The sequence below is a fragment of the Cervus canadensis genome, chromosome 21, assembly GCF_019320065.1.
Source record: "Cervus canadensis isolate Bull #8, Minnesota chromosome 21, ASM1932006v1, whole genome shotgun sequence".
Classification (NCBI taxonomy): Eukaryota; Metazoa; Chordata; class Mammalia; order Artiodactyla; family Cervidae; genus Cervus; species Cervus canadensis.
In genome coordinates, this window is record NC_057406.1 from 33,477,867 (window position 1) to 33,496,081 (window position 18,215).

The following is an 18,215-nucleotide window of genomic DNA, read 5'->3' on the forward strand; positions in this document are numbered from 1 at the left end:
GAAAGGGGAGGGCTGAGAGCAGAGGTGTGTGTGGCCTTCATATGCTCAGCTGAAGAGTAGCCATTCAAATCAGTAATTACAGGACTCCCCTGGGGGTCCAGTGGCTAAGACTCCGAGCTCCCAATGCAGGGGGCCCAAGTTCCATCCCTGATCAGGGAACTAGATCCTACATGATGCAACTAAGAGTTTACATACCCCAACTAAAGACTTGGTGCAGCCAAATAAATTAATGATAAGAACTAAGTAAATAAAAAAATAAGTAAATTCTTAAAAAAAATCAGTGACTAGCAAGAAGAAGAATTGTTGAATTGAGTCAGGAGAATTACTGACATTAAAGAGAGGTTGCATTAAACTAGGGTGGGGGAAAACTCTTGCAGAAGATGCAAACATTTACCTCGTGATTATGACAAAAGCCAGGCCAAGAAAAATATGGTTTCTTTTCATAGGAAACATGAAATTACCCTTTCCTATGTGAAAAAACAAACTGGTGAGGAGTTTTAGAAGTTCTCTATCCCCATCACTTAACCTCATTCAGCTTCTTATTGCCTTTTAAATTGCCTTGTCAAAGCTCACTGGAGAAGCAGACCCATTGCTTCTCTTTACTCAGGAATTTACACAGACTCTCTTGCAAAATATAACTTTAATATATGGGGTATCTTCCTACCTATCTTGGTAAATAAAAGTCCAAATGACTACAAAGATGATTCCTAAATTGAGCGTGGTAGTGAAAGCATCCTTAAGTATGGGGTTGAACCTGGTTGTCATGCTGTGTAAGGTCAGCAGGGTCCAGGTGACTCTGTGATGTTCATCATAGCCTAGAGAATCTGTGAAACTGATTTTTATCATCAGGGTGGTTGCTTACCTGACAAAATAACCCCATCACTTAATTATACCAAAAAAGGAGTTCTTATCATCTACTTTTGGCCACATTGCTTTCTCAGGGCATTGATTCAGGTCAAAAACACTAAGCTAACAGTATTTCATGGGGTATTTAATGACCCACTACTAAAAAAATAGTTTCCTCACTGATGCCTAAAATTTCACTGGTGATGTTTGTCTTCATTTAGTCAGTTTGTGTTGTATAACATAACTAGTCCTGAAATTCTTAAAAAACTATTGCCAGTTCTTTATGCAATGAACAGTTTTCTGAAAGCTAGGCATGCCTTAGGTTAGACACTTGAGTCAGAAGAAAATAATACAGTAAGTCCCCTGTATACAAACAGATTTCATTCCAAGAGTTCGTTTTTAAGTTTAATTTGTTCAACAAAGTTAGCCTAGTACCCAACTAACACCACTGGCTTTCTAGTACTGTACTGTAATAGGTTTATAATACTCTTTACATAAGTAATACATAAAAGAAAAGCACACAAAAAAGAAAACATTTTTAACATTACAGTGTAATACCTTGAAAGGTACAGTAGTATACAACCGCTGGCTTAGAGGGGCTGGCATCAAGTGAACAGGCAAGAAGAGTTACTGACTGGAGCAGGGAGAGGAGATGGGAGATGGTAGAGCTGAAGGATCATCAGCAATAGGAGATGGAGAGCAACTGGTAACTTCACCCACCCCTGACCCTGATGGTGATGGAACACACATTCACATCTTTGAAAGATTGCAACTTGAAGGTTCATATGTAGGGGATTTACTGAATAGTACATAATTTTCTTCTCTAGAAGAGGGAACCAGAAGAGTGTTAAGAATATTGTTTGTTATTGTACTAGTCAGGGTTCTACAGAGAAACAGAACTAATATACTTAGCACCTATGTGGTACTTATAGATAATGCATGCATGCTAAGTCGTGTCCAGCTCTTTGCAAACCCCCTGGACTGTAGCCTGCCAGGGACCTCTGTCCATGGGATCTCCCAGACAAGAATACTGGAGTGGATTACATTCTCTTCTCCAGGGAATATTCCTGACCCAGGGATGGAACCAGTCTCACCAGTGACTCCTGCATTGGACATTTTTTACCACTGAACCACCTGGGAAGCCCTGTGTGTAATGTATCAGTTCAGCCACTCTGTTGTGCCCAACTGTTTGAGACCCCATGGACTGCAGCACGCCATGCTTCCCTGTCCTTCACCAACTCTCGGAGCTTGCTCAAACTCATGTCCATCAAGTCAGTGATGCCATCCAACCATCTCATCCTCTGTCATCCCCTTCTCCCACTGTGTACCATTATCATGGATATTGATGAGAAATGTTTACTAGATTATTGTAACTATCTTTGAAAACAAATGCAGCTTAATCTCTTTTTAACCAGTTCTGTTTAAAAATAGATATATTGCATTCAGGATACAGTCAACCTGAATCCCGAAACTCTAAAGTGTTTCTGTAAGTGAATCTCATAGATTTTTCAAAAATCCTTAGTGATGAATGAAGACCTTTGAAGAGAATGAACCATGGTTTCAATCAACACTATCCTTTCTGCCTACAGACATAGTTAGAAAACAAACATACACAGAAGAGTCTATATCTTCTCTGTGGGCTTTTTGGTTGCAGGAATGTGATCCTAAGTTGTCACTATTTTAAGTAAAGTCAGGCTATAATAGAATATTTCATCTGAAGATATGTTGTCAAGCGACTATGAAAGGTCTTATATGTGGAATCAATTCTTGATTCAAAAAATATGCTTAAGATCAAACTGAATCAGTATAACAGAAAAATAATGACAAAGGCTGAAAATTCTCCCCTAATTTTTTTTTTCTTCTGTTAGTAAACCAATGTAGAAGAGACACTTTGTACCCTGAAGGAGACTGCTGTCGCATCTGATAAATCATATAAGCTCCAGCGAATGTATGTCATCACCCTTAGGAGTGACAGGTCTATCTTTGTCACCCTTGTGGGATTTGAGCACTGACACTGTCAGAGAACTTGACTAATAACCTTCACCTGGACCTTTCAAACTCTGCATGTAACTTCTTGATAAAGATTGTGATAAAGGACAATATTTTCACAGGTTGACAGGGTCAGGAGAAGAGGGTCACTGAGGACTTTGACACTTTTAAGTTCAGTTTACAGTACTCTGTGAGAAACCTTAAGTTTTGCTGCACTTGCAATTGCTGGGATGAATCACAAGAAAATGAATATGTGACCCTCAAAGATACTGCATTGGCTTTATTCTGTCAAAGATATGTGCATATGAGGGCAATTATACACATCATTGTTTGACAAGAAGGACACATTGTTGACATTCTCTAAGTTTTAATCGAATGCCTTTCACTTTATATTGTGCGCTTTAGGGCATGTGTTGTTTTATCAGTGAGAGATTCATTATGACAGTGAATGGGAAGAAGCAATTCATTCCCCTTATGTTCAAAATGCAAAAACAAAGGTAAATTTAGCTAAAGATGGAGCCATACCCAGGGGAAAGGACAATTCTTAAATGCCCCTTGTATTTTTTAATCCACATGTTTGAAAATATGAGACAATCTAGACTCTATCCAGGGGAATGTGCTCAATCCCTTCTTTCTCAATGTCATTTTGGTTTAAAAACATCATACTACATTTACATCATGACCAAAAACCTTGGAACACTATAAAACAGTAACTAAGCATGATTATTTTGTGCATTCAATAATGCCGATTTCAAGAGACTATGCAAACAGGAATCCTTGAAATTGCTTTATTGTTGACAAAAACAGTGTATAATTAAAGATTTGATGAGGAACCTGCAAACAATAAAGAATGTGACTATTGCCAGCAAAATACAATTACTCCAAGTCCTTTAGACATTACAAATATAGTTCTTTCACACCACATGGTTCATGTGTAACAAAGCCATTTTAGAATGCTTAACTGTGCTTCGACAAAACCTTTGGAGAATGAGGTAGTTTCCTTTACCCACCATATCTTCCACATTACCATTGTTACACTTTTAGTGAGCTTAAATCCTTTAAACATGACCTTTAAATAATTATTCCTAAGAGCCAAGCCTTATTTACAAAGTATTTCTTTCTATTTGATTATTCTTAAAGAGAATTTCAAGAATCACTACATAACTGGAAAATTTTGAGACAAGCAATGGTGGGGGCTTTTTCATTACAATCAGATGCAAGAGAACAAGTTCTAAAAATTCCATCGTTAAGCTGGTATTCTCCCATTTCTATCCATAAACGCTGATTTTTAAAACTATGTCCACAAAAAAAAACCCAAAACAAAACACTACTTCCTCACACTCCGATTTTCTCTCAGCCACCAAGCAAGCACAAATTCTTCAGAATAGGGAGTTAGGTTCCGTGTGTAGGCTGATTGAGCAATTCGTGGGGTCATTTATTCTTATTCATCAATAGGGGATCATCTGCATAATTTATGAATGCATACAAATTAGCAGCTTATCTTAAAGACTTCATTCAAAATCTACTCACAGCCATACTCTTGAGAGAATACTAACACTCTTCAAAAACTTAGCAATGAAGTAGAAATTGAGGCAGGTATTTGTAATCCTTTCTCGACCCTGAGAATGACTTTAACAACCACTATGAAATTAGCTTGAGGACATCACGGCATGTTGTACAATTTAGTTAAAAACAAAATGATAATATTCAACTATTTTCCAAGTCAGTTAACCTTCACCAAGGAAAGGGGGGATGGTGGCAAATAGTATTCCCAAGCGGAAAAAGAAGTCATGATTTACTCCTTGCTACTTATTTGTCTCAAGATGATTCACAAATCTTAAAACAGTTGAAGACAAGACATAATAGATCTTATAGATATGCAATTATGAACTCTTAACCAAATTGGTAGTAATTCGAAGTGGTTCCCATGGAACATGAATGTTAGATTCCCATGTAACATGACCTCAAGGTCATGGCAAAATTCTAGTATCTGATAAGCTGACCACTATATCTAGTTATCTCCTAGCTGGCAATGCTTGTACTTGGCACCTATATTGAAAGCTGGAGATCCCTATGGCTGGCACAAGAAATAAAAGCTGTTTTGGACAGCACAGACCCAAGTTTGAGATTTTCCTTTCTTTCTCTACAATCTTTCTTCCTCTAATATCTCTAACTAAAGTTGTCTCCATTCAGTGATGTGTAACAAGGAATCTAGCCATTGCAATAGTGAGCGTGAGGAGAAATCTGTCAGTGAAAATACGTTTAAATTCATTGTCATATCACAGTTCACAATTTTTACCATCCCAACAGTGGATTCCATAGGTAAACATGATGTAACTCAAGTTTTAGACCTTATTAATTGGGCCTACTGTGGTATGAAAACTATACTTACTTACCTGAAACATCAATACTTGAATCCAGCAGACTCATTTGCTAAGACAACTTCATGCCTTTATCATTCACTAAAGCAAATATATTTACATGTATCTGAATTATTTACTCCAAACTCTTCATTATCATATCCTCAGATGAATATCTGGTACGTATGCTGAAGATGGAAAATAAATCACTTTCTTCTTACATTTTTAAATTTTTTTTCTTTTTTGTCTGTACAACTTTCAGGATCTTAGCTTCCCAACCAGGGACCAAACTCCAGCCCCTGCAGTTCACTGCACCAAGCTCAAACCACTGGACAGCCAGGGAATTCCCTACCTTTGTGTTTTTAAAACAGCTTTCTGGCAATGATTTTTTTAAAAGTAAAAAAATCTCCTTGCAATATTTTAAATGGTCTTTCTTTTAAAACCTCAAGCTGTGAAAAACTGTTGTGTTAAGTCCTCCACCTGCTATTTTCCGAGTAGCTGTAATCCATCATTTTCAAGCTAAGTCTAAACAGTTTGATTCATAATTGACATTTTCCAGAAAAACTCACTCTAGAAACATTTTGTTTATTTCAATAATACCTGACTTTGAGTTTAAGCAAGGATGCTGTACTTTGAAGTGTTCTTTTGTTAGATGTACCACAACAGCTTAACATTGCTCCAAAGGAATGCAGTTAATAAATATACCAAGTTGGTACAACAATTATACCAATATGCAGTATGCAGAATTGTGTGTGTGCTTGGTCTCATCCGACTCTTTGAGACCTCATAGATTCTAGCCCATCAGGCTTCTCTGTCTGTGGAATTTCCCAGGCAAGAATATTGGAGTGGGTTGCCATTTCCTACTCCAGGGGATCTTCCACCCAAGGATCGAACTCTTGGCAGATTCTTGAGTCACCTAGAGAGCCCAGTAAGCAGTAAACCAGGAGGTAATTCCTACCTCCTGCTAAGTACTAATCTACTATGCAGTTTCCCATGAGAGGAAAGAAAGGAATGGAAAAATAGGACATATTTCTTCTAAAAATGAGATGAAAATGTTCATTGTGATTTCTTGATAACAGATGTGCTCTGGCCTTTGCTTCATTATCTAACTGTATTATTAATAAATACTACTTTTATACCCAAAACTTTAAATAGGAGAGTACAAATGCCATGAGGGTAATGTCTATATACTACTTATTTTCTAATCCCTACTGTGAGTTGTTAGGCACATTAATCGCCAAATGAACTCATCATCAAATTAACTATAAGCTTTTGTGATCTTTATCAGTCAATACGTTAAGCTTATTGAAAGAGTGACTCCTTTTGTGGGGAGGTATTCAGAAAACAGACACCTGAACAAATTCTACCTGTGGCAAAACAAAATGTTAGGTGTTGTTGTTGTTTAGTCACTAAGTCATGTCCAGTTCTTTGTGACTCCATGGACTGTAGCCCACCAGGCTCCTCTGTCCATGGGATTTCCCAGGCAAGAATACTGGAGTGGGCTGACATTTCCTTCTCCTGTATCAAGGATCTTGCCAATCCAAGGATCAAACCAGTGTCTCCTGCACTAGCAGGATTCTTTACTGCTCAGCCACCAGGGAAGCCGGATAGGTGTTACATCTACTAAAATTACTTGCCAGGATTACTATTTACAACTTAGTTATCACACTCTCACAGAAGAAACCCACATTCCAGGAATATCAGGGATCCTCCTTATAATGTTTCTCTGGGCTGTGTACTGTGCTTAGTCGCTCAGCCAGATCTGACTCTTTGGACCCTATAGACTACAGGCCCCCAGGCTCTTCTGTCCATGGGGATGCTCCAGGCAAGAATAATGAAGTGAGTTGCCATGCTCTCCTCCAGGGATCTTCCCAACCCAAGGACTGAACCCAGGTCTCCCTCATTGCAGGCAGATTCTTTGCCATCTGAGCCACCAGGGAAGCCCAAGAATACTAGAGTGGGGAGCCTATCCCTTCTCCAGGGGATCTTCCCGACCCAGGAATTGAACCAGGGTCTCGTGCATTGCAGATGGATTCTTTACCAGCTGAGCTATCAGGGAAGCCCAACGTTTCTCTAACCCCTGTCTAAGCTTTAGTGCACCCCACGAATATTTATTGCTCTCAATATTATAAAAACTACCACTCACTGAAAGTAAACAAACATTGTTTTCTGCTTAAAATATTCTTTTCCCAATCATAAGGGTAAACTGAACATATAATTTTAAAAAGGAACTTTTTAAGGAAAAAGAATACAGTGATTGTGTGGGAATGGGGAAAATAAATAAGCTTATGTCAGCAACTGATTTTATAGCACCAACTCCCTAAAACAGAGCTGAAACTGCAGCTTTAATAAAAGGTTCCTACAATTCTTTTGACCAAGATATATTCATTAATTGCCTTCAAGTGGGCACCCAATGGGAAGAGCTGACTCAGAAAAAACCCTGGTGCTGGGAAAAATTGAAGGTAATAGGAGAAGGGGGCAGCAGAGGATGACACGGTTAGATAGATAGCATCACCAACTCAATGGACATGAATCAGAGCAAACTCTGGGAGATAGCAGAGGACAGAGGAGTCTCACATGCTGCAGTCCATGGGGTCACAGAGAGTCGGGCATGACAGAGAAACTGAACAAATGCCCCAAAGTGTTCTGATTTGAGGAATGCCAGACTCTAATACTTTGGCCACCTGATGCGAAGAACTGACTCATCAGAAAAGACCCAGATGCTGGGAAAAATTGAAGGCAGGAGGAGAAGGGGATGACAGAGGATGAGATGGTTGGATGGCATCACTGACTCGATGGACGTGAGTCTGGGCAAGTTCCAGCAGCTGGTGATGGACAGGGAGGCCTGGTGTACTGCAGTTCATGGGGTCACAAAGAGTCGGACACGACTGAGTGACTGATCTGAACTGAACTGAGACCACTTGTTTGGGTACAACTGTATCAAGCAACAAAACTGATATGATGAAGAGTTCTCATCCAGGGTATATAACGTACGTCACTCAGATCTTCAGAAGGCTAACACTGCCGAGTCATATAACCAGCGTGACTCTGCAATTTCTTGTAGCTACTGCAGATCTTTTTTTTTTTCTCCCTAGTGACAACCTTTTAAGAAAAGAATAAAGAGGGTTTACTAGGTAGGAAAAAAAAAAAGAGATTCTCGAACAATGTTTCCCAGGCATTTATTCCTTTTTCCCTTTTATTTTTCCTCTGTACTTTTGGAAGTAAAGGTTTTATTATGAGTGTATTCATTCCTGCAAGTTCTGGGAAGCACAGTACCTGTCCCTGAAATGGACCCATCTTTTGGTGTATTGTGAGCTGACTCCTTGATAAATGACTGCAACAGAGAAATTCCTAAAAGCAAACAGCTTTAGGAAATGTTCAGGTCACTTCTAATGCCTGAACACTTTGTTTTAAGATCTTGGTTTCTACTGATTTTGTTTTGAAAAAGGCTGATGAACTCGGTCTGAAATGTAAAAATGGGGGAAAAAAAATGGAAGGAAGAGAACATGCAAAATAAGTTAATCATTATCATTTTAAGTGCCACCAGTTCTGTTTATAATCATGCACATGTGAATTGCTGAATCTCATTTGATCAACCCAATTAAACATTAAATAATTGCAGCCAATTATGCAAATATCAGCAACAATATTAATTTGTTGATCTTTTTGAGCAGATTAGCCTCACATGTTCCTAATGCTAGACTATCTTATGCCTTAAATGATCAATTAGCGTTACGATAACTAAGTCTTGAAGAATGGATAATTGCCTAGTTATAATGCGTCACTCTTGCTGTATTAATCCACTGCAATTAAACAAACAGTGCACAAGGAAAAAAAGATGTGCAGATGTTCCTTTTAAATCTATTTAACAAGTTAGTGTCAAGGTCAATTTCCTGTCTTATTACTTAAATGAGAATGGCAGATTGTGTTCGCTGTTTTAGGAGACTTGGTTCCTTTAAATGTATATCCTTTGTCTTCATGAAGTCTGGTTTTTAAGGGCTTAAAATGCTCTTAAGGTTTGATGAAAGAAATCACACAGACATAATGTCAAGACATATTGTTCCCAACTTTTACGAGGAACATGTCTAGCCATACTAAATTTAGAGATGCAAAGTATAAAATGTATTTGTGGCAAACAAATGACTTCCATTTCTCATAGGAATGTTGAGTGTGATTATTATGTGCTACTTGACAGGTTAGAATTACCTTAGGTCATTTCTAGACTGCAACATTGAAAGCGAGGCCACAAGGTTTAGCAAAGGCAAACGCATAGCCTTAGAATGCTACTTGGTGAACGACGTGCAAGAAGGACAGTTAAAGCATGTCAGACCTGAAAAGAACAGACTCTCCCAAGACTTCAGATTGCCAATTAAGAGCCCCCTAAAAAAGATATTTTTACCATTCCTTTTCATCTTCTACTTTCCTCATTTTCATTTTACCATTCCTATCTAAAAAGACCCTATGGCCAAAAGTCTTGGAGAAGAATCAAAGCCCCATTTGCTATGTGCTGCTAAATGCCTTAAGGAAATTTTTCCAGCACGTCAAACTTTTAGAATTTTTTTCCTTGCTCTGAAAAGAGAATGAAATATGATCAGCAAGATGAAAGTTATTAGGACTGAAGGAAACCAAAATAAAATGTCTGAGAGTTGACCTTCCAAGGGTAAATGTTTTCTATCAAGATTTGACTTTCCCCTAGATAAACCAGGATACTACAATTTTAACTCACGGCTCCCGAACAAGGAAAATATCATCTATAATCACTCTCCCTATACCCTAACCATGTGCTTATCTAATCCCCTCAACAGGAAAGAGCACCTATAAAACCAGAGTATAAAATCCACAGTATATTCCTCTCTTTCTACCAAAAAACTAAATATGATTTATTTTGTATTTAACACTTAAACATTTATGTATTTAACATATAACATGTCATTTCCATTTGGTTGGTATGATATCACCATCTTTCTAGAACTATTACTTTAATTCCAAGACAGTCTTCAAATAAGAAATCATTCCTCCAACAAACTACAATCAGAGTATCTCTGATGACTTGGCAGTCCATGGAAGCTAAAGAGACATGAGGTAAATATAGATAAAATCAGAACCAATCACAAATTCTAATAAAGAGGTTTCATAATATAGAAACAAAGAAGGTACACTTCTATAGAAGCTAAATGTTCATTCATTCCTTACTATGGGCCAGGCTGGGGGTTGCAAAGATCTATAAGGCACAAGACCCTCAGTCCTGTAGTGAAGCCGGCCCACGAATTACAACACAGTGTGGAGACAGCAGGGGTGGTCTTGTAGACTACCAGTGGAGCCTGGTGCAGACTGTGATGTCAGGAAGGAGGAGAGATTCTCCCTAAGATGGACTTAGGGGACCGGGAAAGAAATCCAGTTTCTCTAAGTCTTGATTTATAAACAACAACAACAACAACACACTTTTCTGAGGATGGAGATGTGGCCCGGGAAATGGTACCTGTGAAATGTACTCAGATCAGCTTTCAAACACAAAGACACTCACTGGTTGAGAAGCAGGACATAACTTATGCTAAAGAATAAAGATTTTTTAAAAATCTGAGTGAAGCCCTAAGGGAGGCTCTAAGATTATGGAGGAAAATTCTACACTTAGATGGCTTCCATAATCAACTCTCTAGAGAAGGTAAGGAAAGCTTCTAGGAGCAAATTTAGAAACTACCATTGGATGATTGTGATTCATCTTCTCTGGCATGAGGAAACAATCGCCCTGGTAACACAGATAATATGAACAACATGATGCACAACTAAAATCAGGTAGCCAAAGACATTTCTCATAATTCAAATGCAACAGTCTGTCCCAAGCGCACCCAAATGATATCCTATTCTTTTCCATTCAGGCTACTGTGATTGTCCAGTCGCTCTCTTCTCTTCCGTACTACAAGAAAAGCAAGAAAACATGTTTCAGTGTTAAAGCTAACAGCACAGGAACAGCTTATAAATAAACTTAATGATATAACCAACGTTGAACAAAAGGTTCACTTCTGTTTTGTACATTAAAAGCAGGTCCATATTGAAAATAAGACTATGTATAAGGAACCAGTCAAATACCTGGGAAGAATCATAGATTTTATAATTATAGTTGAGCTCAAATTTATAGCTGGTATAGGTTCCTTACATATGCCTTTTCACTGCTATTCTGTATTTAGTTTCTCAGATCATGTACCATTTTCGCTTGAATCGCTTCTTTAGTACTAATATAACTTCAGTTGAAATAAATACAAAACATTAGAATTCCTGAATTGGAAAGAACATTACAAATTGTCTAGTCTGCAGAGAATGAGCCAAATAAGTATAGTTCTGGATTTCACTTCAGAGTAGTTCCACTTCTATTGGTTTCATATACTGGGATTCCAGGAAAGGTCTCTTTTGCAGAAAGTTCTAAGGCTTAAAAAATCAAGTGTGAAGAGCAATAAACTTTTAAGTCCAGCTTCTCATTTAAGGACACTAAGGCTCTAGCAAACTCTGTTTTTAAAATTTTCTTTTATTGAAGTATAGTTGATTTACAATGTAATGTTAAGTTCTGCTATATAAAGTGATTCATACATGCATATGCATACATATATACATGTGTGCATATATATACATATACATGTCTATATATACATATGTGTATATATACACACATATACATGTCTATATATACACATGTGCATATATATACACACATATACATGTCTATATATACATGTGTGTGCATATATATACACACATATACATGTCTATATATACATGCTGTTGTTCAGTTGCTAAGTCATGTTCTACTCTTCGCTACCCCCATGGGCTGCAGCACTCCAGGTTTCCCTGTCCTTCACTATCTCCTGGAGTTTGCTCAAACTCATGTCCATTGACCTGGTGATGCCATCCGACCATCTCATCCTGTCGCCCCCTTCTTACAGTCTTTTCCAGTGAGTTGGTTCTTTGCATCAGGAAGCCCAAGTACTGGAGCTTCAGCTTTAGCCTCAGCCCTTCCTATATATATATATGTGTATATATATATTCATCAGAAGGGCCTATGTATATAGGCTTCCCCGATAGCTCAGCTGGTAAAGAATCCACTTGCAATGTAGGAGACCCTCATTTGATTCCTGGGTCAGGAAGTTCCCCGAGAGAAGGAATAGGCTACCCACTCCAGTATTCTTGGGCTTCCCGGGTGGCTCAGAAGATAAAGTATCTGCCTGCAATGCTGGAGACCTGGGTTCAATCCTTGGGTTGTGAAGATCCTCTGGAGGAGGGCATGGCAACCAACTCCAGTATTCTTGTCTGGAAAATCCCACGGACAGAGGAGCCTGGCAGGCTACAGTCCATGGGGTCGCAAAGAGTTGGACACAAGTGAACAACTAAGCATTGCACAGCACATATATATGTGTAAATATATACATATATATGTTTCCATATTCTTTTCCATTATGGTTTATCACAGAATAGGAGCCTGCATGTACCACAACCGGAGGAAGCCCCCATGGCACAGTGAAGCACCATCACAGCCAAAAATGAATTAATTTAAAAAATTTAATTAACAAATTAATTTTTTAAATGGAAGAATATAGTACAAAAAGAAAATATTAGCAGGAGTCAGGGTAAAAAAATTAAAAAAAAGAAAGAAACATTACTAAGTATGTACTATGGCACAGATGCTGTGAGAATATTGGAATTACAAAAAGAGAATAAAATAACACCCACACTCAAACAACCATGGAACAAAGGTAAGTGTGTGACTAATCAGAAAAGACTTTAAAAGTCCTACGTGATCATCCAGAGGCTATGGAAAATGGGGAAGAAGCAGCAGTTAAGTGGGTGAATATATGTTTGTACTGAGGAAAGGGGATGTTATTCCAGAGATTTAAAAGATTCTTCAAGGAGATGCATCTTGAAGAAACAACCAACATCTTATCAAACAGGCAAACTGTAGAAGATACAGGAAGGCAGGAAGGACGAAAATAGAGCAGAGCATACTGGAGGACAGAGACCCCCAGATGGCAGAAGCTGATATGATGGTAACAGGAACAGCAAAGAGCAATGGGAGAGCGAGGGATATGGTCAGCATGGTGATGTTCTCCAAGTTCAAGTCTGGTTAAGTATGAACACAGAAGTGCTTTTTTTGGTTTTTTGTAACATTATTAAAAAAAAAAAAGAAGAGGAAGGGACTTCCCCGTTGGTCCTGTGGTTAACAATCCACACAATGGTTCAATCCTTGGTCAGGGAACTAAGATCCTACATGCCAAGGAGCAACTAAGCCCACAGGCTAGAACTAGACAGTCCATGTGCAATGAAAGATCCCGAATGGCAATGAAGATCCCACATGCCACAACTAAGACCCAACACATTCAAATAAATACTGAAAAAAAAAAAATCACAAAATCAGCCTGCATTCACTGATTAAAAAAATTGGAAAAGAAAAAGGGGAAAACTCTAAAACCTTGTCATTTGAAAAGTTTCCCCCCAAGAGGTAATTTGAAGAGCATTAAGACCCAGGGAACTATATGTCTAATTAGCCAAATGGGATGAACACTCAGCTCAGAGATTCTTGCTGATGTACAGAAATATACAAGTTAAATGAAAATCAGATCTGTGGTTAAGAAGGAATTCTCCCCCCAGAGAAAGAACTGGCAAGAATCTTGAGGATTCTTTGGTTGCTACTGCCGCTCCTTTTCAATTTCAGAGAACTTGGGAGGAAACGTCATGTTTCCATGTAAGTCAAAGAAATCAAATGTAAAACATGGTGCAATTCTATGCTTTTTCCTCAGTAATTACTTAAATTATTTTTCTTGGAGAGAAACAGACAATTTAGTAGCTTGGCTGACAGCATCAATTTGCCATCTTGTAAGAGAATAATTCTGAAACTGTAGGTTTATGCCCACAGGCACAAAATAATTGAAGAAGAAAGAGGTGGTCTTAGATTCCAAAGGGATGGTCCTGAGTTACTTAACAATTTGGAGCAGATTTGGTGCTTGGTTTGTGGTTTAATTCAGAATCTCATGTATTCCTGGGCTTCCCAGGTGGCTCAAGCGGTAAAGAATCTGCCTGCCAGGAAAAGCAAGAGACAAAGATTCGATCCCTGGGTCAGGAAGATCCCCTGGAGGAGGGCATGGCAATCCACTCCAGTATTCTTGCCTGAACAACTCCATGGACAGAGGGGCCTGTCAGGCTATAGTCCATGGGGTCGCAAAGAGTTGGACATGACTGATCAAATGCGTGCTTGCACCCCTTTGTTTCTTTGTTCAGTACAGAGCTCTTGAACTCATCATTAGTTTTTTAGTGTTATTACCATTATACTTTACCACCTAAGGTAAAAAGAGAAATTACTAACTTCTTAGCCAAGTTATAAAGAGAATACATACAAGTAAGAGAAAAATATTGTATTTCTCCTCCTTTTCTACTTCATATTAGCTTTTATTTTTAAACCTTTTGATATGGTCTCAAATTTAAATAGAATAAAAATGTCCTGCTATATCAGTTTGCTCTGACTTCTCCAATTTCCTGGTCACTTTCTCCACTACTCTATTCCCGGGCATCTGGACCAGCCTCTGGCATACAGTGTGTGTTCAATATAATTGTTGAATGAATGAATCAAAACCATTCACTTCTGTCACCTACATTCCTGCCTTCTGCAATCTTACTTCTAAATATGCTCTTTCTCACAGGGAACTCTGCTCAATTTTATGTGGCAGTCTGGAAGGGACTGCGTTTGGAGGAAAATGGATACAAGTATGGTTGTGTCTCTCTGCAATCCACCTGAAACTATCGCAATATTGTTAATTGGCTATACTCCAACATAAAGATTTGACATAGATACACTACCAAGGGTAAAATGGACAGTTAGTGGGAAGTTGCTACAGAGGGAATCCTTCCGGTGAATATTCAGGGTTCCCTTTAGGATTGACTGATGCTGAAGCTGAAGCTCTAGTGCTTTGGCCACCTGATGAGAAGAGCTGACTCATCGGAAAAGACCTTGACGCTGGGAAAGACTGAGGGCAGGAGGAGGCTATGACAGAGGATGAGATGGTTGGATGGCATCACTGACTCAATGGACATGAGTCTGAGCAAACTCCGGGAGATAACAAAGGACAGGGAAGCCTGGCATGCTGCAGTTCATGGAGTTGCAAAGCGTTGGACACAACTTAGCAACTGAGCAACAACAGGGAGTCCAGCCCAGTCCTCTGTGGTGACTTAGAGGGCTGGGGTTGGAGGGAGTAACAAGAGTGAGGGGATACACACACACACACACACCACACACACACACACAAACATGGCTGATATGCATTGTTGTATGGCAGAAACCAATACAACTTTGTAAAGCAATTATCCTCCAATAAATAAACAAATAAAAATGCTCTTTCTGAGACCTTTTGCAATGGCTTCCCATCTTGTCCCAAAGTTGCCTCTGGACTTCTTTTATTCATACCTTAGGGTTTTGGGGCATATATGTAGTCACCATCTCAATGGAGATGATACTCATTTCTGCTTTTGCCTTCCAAAGCTTCATGATAATGCTGGCTGAACACCGCTACTTAGCTTTTTCTTCTGATTCATATTTAATAGAATTTAATTTTCCCTCGGCCTTTTTGACTTTTTCTTCTAACACTTTACAACCAAATCCAATTAGTTTAAATTTTCTTATTTCATATCATTTCTAAGTGGTAGTACTGGAATCTATTTTGTGTGTTAACTGCTATAGACTGAAACGTGCTCTTCTGTACAATTTGTTCAAGAAAATTCTCCAAAGTAATCTTTCCTTATCACTGTAGCCACACTTCTTCCCCTCTTAAAAATCTTTTAAGTTCTGTTTTGGATAAAGGCTTTCACAACTCAATTATATATTTTTTTGTTCAATTTATGCTTTTTACTTGAGCAAACACTAATAACTTATCTACCTTCATCAGATTTACTCAGATAACTCTAAAAAACAAAAATATAAAACTATTCTAGCAGAGGGTTGGAAACACTAGGAATTTGGGATTAACATTAATACACACCACTATATATAAAACTGATAAACAACAAGGACCCATGGTATAGCATAAGCAACTACTAATGTACTCAATATCTTATAATAACCTGGGGGCTTCCCTATTGGCTCAGATGGTAAAGAATCTGCCTGCAATGCAGGAGACCTGGGTTCGATTCCGGGGTCAGGAAGATCCCCTGGAGTAGGAAATGGCTACCCATTCCAGTATTCATGCCTGGAGAATTCCATGGACAAAGAAGACTGGTGAACTACAGTCCATAGAATCACAAACAATCACATGACTGAGTGACTAACACTTTCACTTCCACTATAATAACCTAAATTGGAAAAAAAACAATTTGAGAAAGACATCTATTTCTGCTTTATTGACTATGCCAAAGCCTTTGACTGTGTGGATCACCACAAACTGTGGAAAATTCTGAAAGAGATGGGAATACCAGACCACCTGATCTGCCTCTTGAGAAACCTGTATGCAGGTCAGGAACAGTTAGAACTGTTAGAACTGGACATGGAAAAACAGACTGGTTCCAAATAGGAAAAGGAGTACATCAAAGCTGTATATTGTTACCATGCTTATTTAACTTATATGCAGAATACATCATGAGAAATGCCAGGCTGGATGAAGCACAAGCTGGAATCAAGAATGCCGGAAGAAATATCAAGAACCTCAGATATGCAGATGACACCACCCTTATGGCAGAAAGTGAAGAACGAAAGCGCCTCTTGATGAAAGTGAAAGAGGAGAGTGAAAAAGTTGGCTTAAAGCTCAACATTCAGAAAACTAAGATCATGGCATCTGGTCCCATCACTTCATGGGAAATAGATGGGGAAACAGTGGAAACAGTGTCAGACTTTATTTTTTTGGGCTCCAAAATCACTGCAGATGGTGACTGCAGCCATGAAATTAAAAGACACTTACTCCTTGGAAGGAAAGTTATGACCAACCTAGACAGCATATTAAAAAGCAGAGACACTAACTTTGCCAACAAAGGTCCATCCAGTCAAGGCCATGGTTTTTCCAGTGGTCATGTATGGATGTGAGAGTTGGACTGTGAAGAAAGCTGAGCGCTGAAAAATTGATGTTTTTGAAGTGCGGTGTTGGAGAAGACTCTTGAGAGTCCCTTGGCCTGCAAGGAGATCCAACCAGTCCATCCTAAAGGAGATCAGTCCTGGGTGTTCATTGGAGGGACTGATGCTGAAGCTGAAACTCCAATACTTTGGCCACCTCATGCGAAGAGTTGAGTCATTGGAAAAGACCCTGATGCTGGGAGGGATTAGGGGCAGGAGGAGAAGGGGGCGACAGAGGATGAGATGGCTGGATGGCATCACCGACTTGATGGACATGAGTTTGAATAAACTCCGGGAGTTGATGATGGACAGGGAGGCCTGGCATGCTGCGATTCATGGGGTCACAAAGAGTCGGACACGACTGAGAGACTGAACTGAACTGAACTGAAAGCTCAACATTCAGAAAACTAAGATCATGGCATCTGGTCCCATCACTTCATGGGAAATAGATGGGGAAACGGTGGAAATAGTGGCAGACTTAATTTTGGGGGGCTCCAAAACCACTGCAGACGGTGACTGCAGCCATGAAATTAAAAGACGCTTGCTCCTTGGAAGAAAAGTTATGACCAACCTAGACAGCATATTAAAAAGCAGAGACATTACTTTGCCAACAAAGGTCCGTCTTGTCAAGGCTATGGTTTTTCCAGTAGTCATGTATGGATATGAGGGTTGGACTATAAAGAAAGCTGAGCACTGAAGAATTGATGTTTTTTGAAGTGTGGTGTTGGAGAAGACTTTTGAGAGTCCCTTGGACTGCAAGGAGATCTAACCAGTCCATCCTAAAGGAGATCAGTCCTGAGTGTTCATTGGAAGGTCTGACATTGAAGGTGAAGCTCCAATACTTTGGCCACCTGATGCGAAGAACTGACTCATTGGAAAAGACCCTGATGCTGGGAAAGATTGAAGGCGAGAGGAAAAGGGGACGACAGAGGATGAGATGGTTGGAT

At 39.1% G+C, this 18,215-nt stretch overlaps 1 protein-coding gene across 5 annotated transcripts in view; it reads right to left on the reverse strand.

Annotated features, from left to right (window-relative positions):
• Nucleotides 1-10,049: 10,049 nt before the first annotated feature.
• BCAT1 (branched chain amino acid transaminase 1) overlaps nt 10,050-18,215 on the reverse strand; it is a 124,006-nt gene continuing 115,840 nt past the window's right edge. For all 5 annotated transcript variants that reach the window (XM_043440241.1, XM_043440239.1, XM_043440238.1 and 2 more), the window contains exon 11: nt 10,050-11,109. In XM_043440241.1, the coding sequence (XP_043296176.1) occupies nt 11,068-11,109 (42 nt within the window). In that variant the 3' untranslated portion in view covers nt 10,050-11,067. The remainder of the gene's footprint in view (nt 11,110-18,215) is intronic.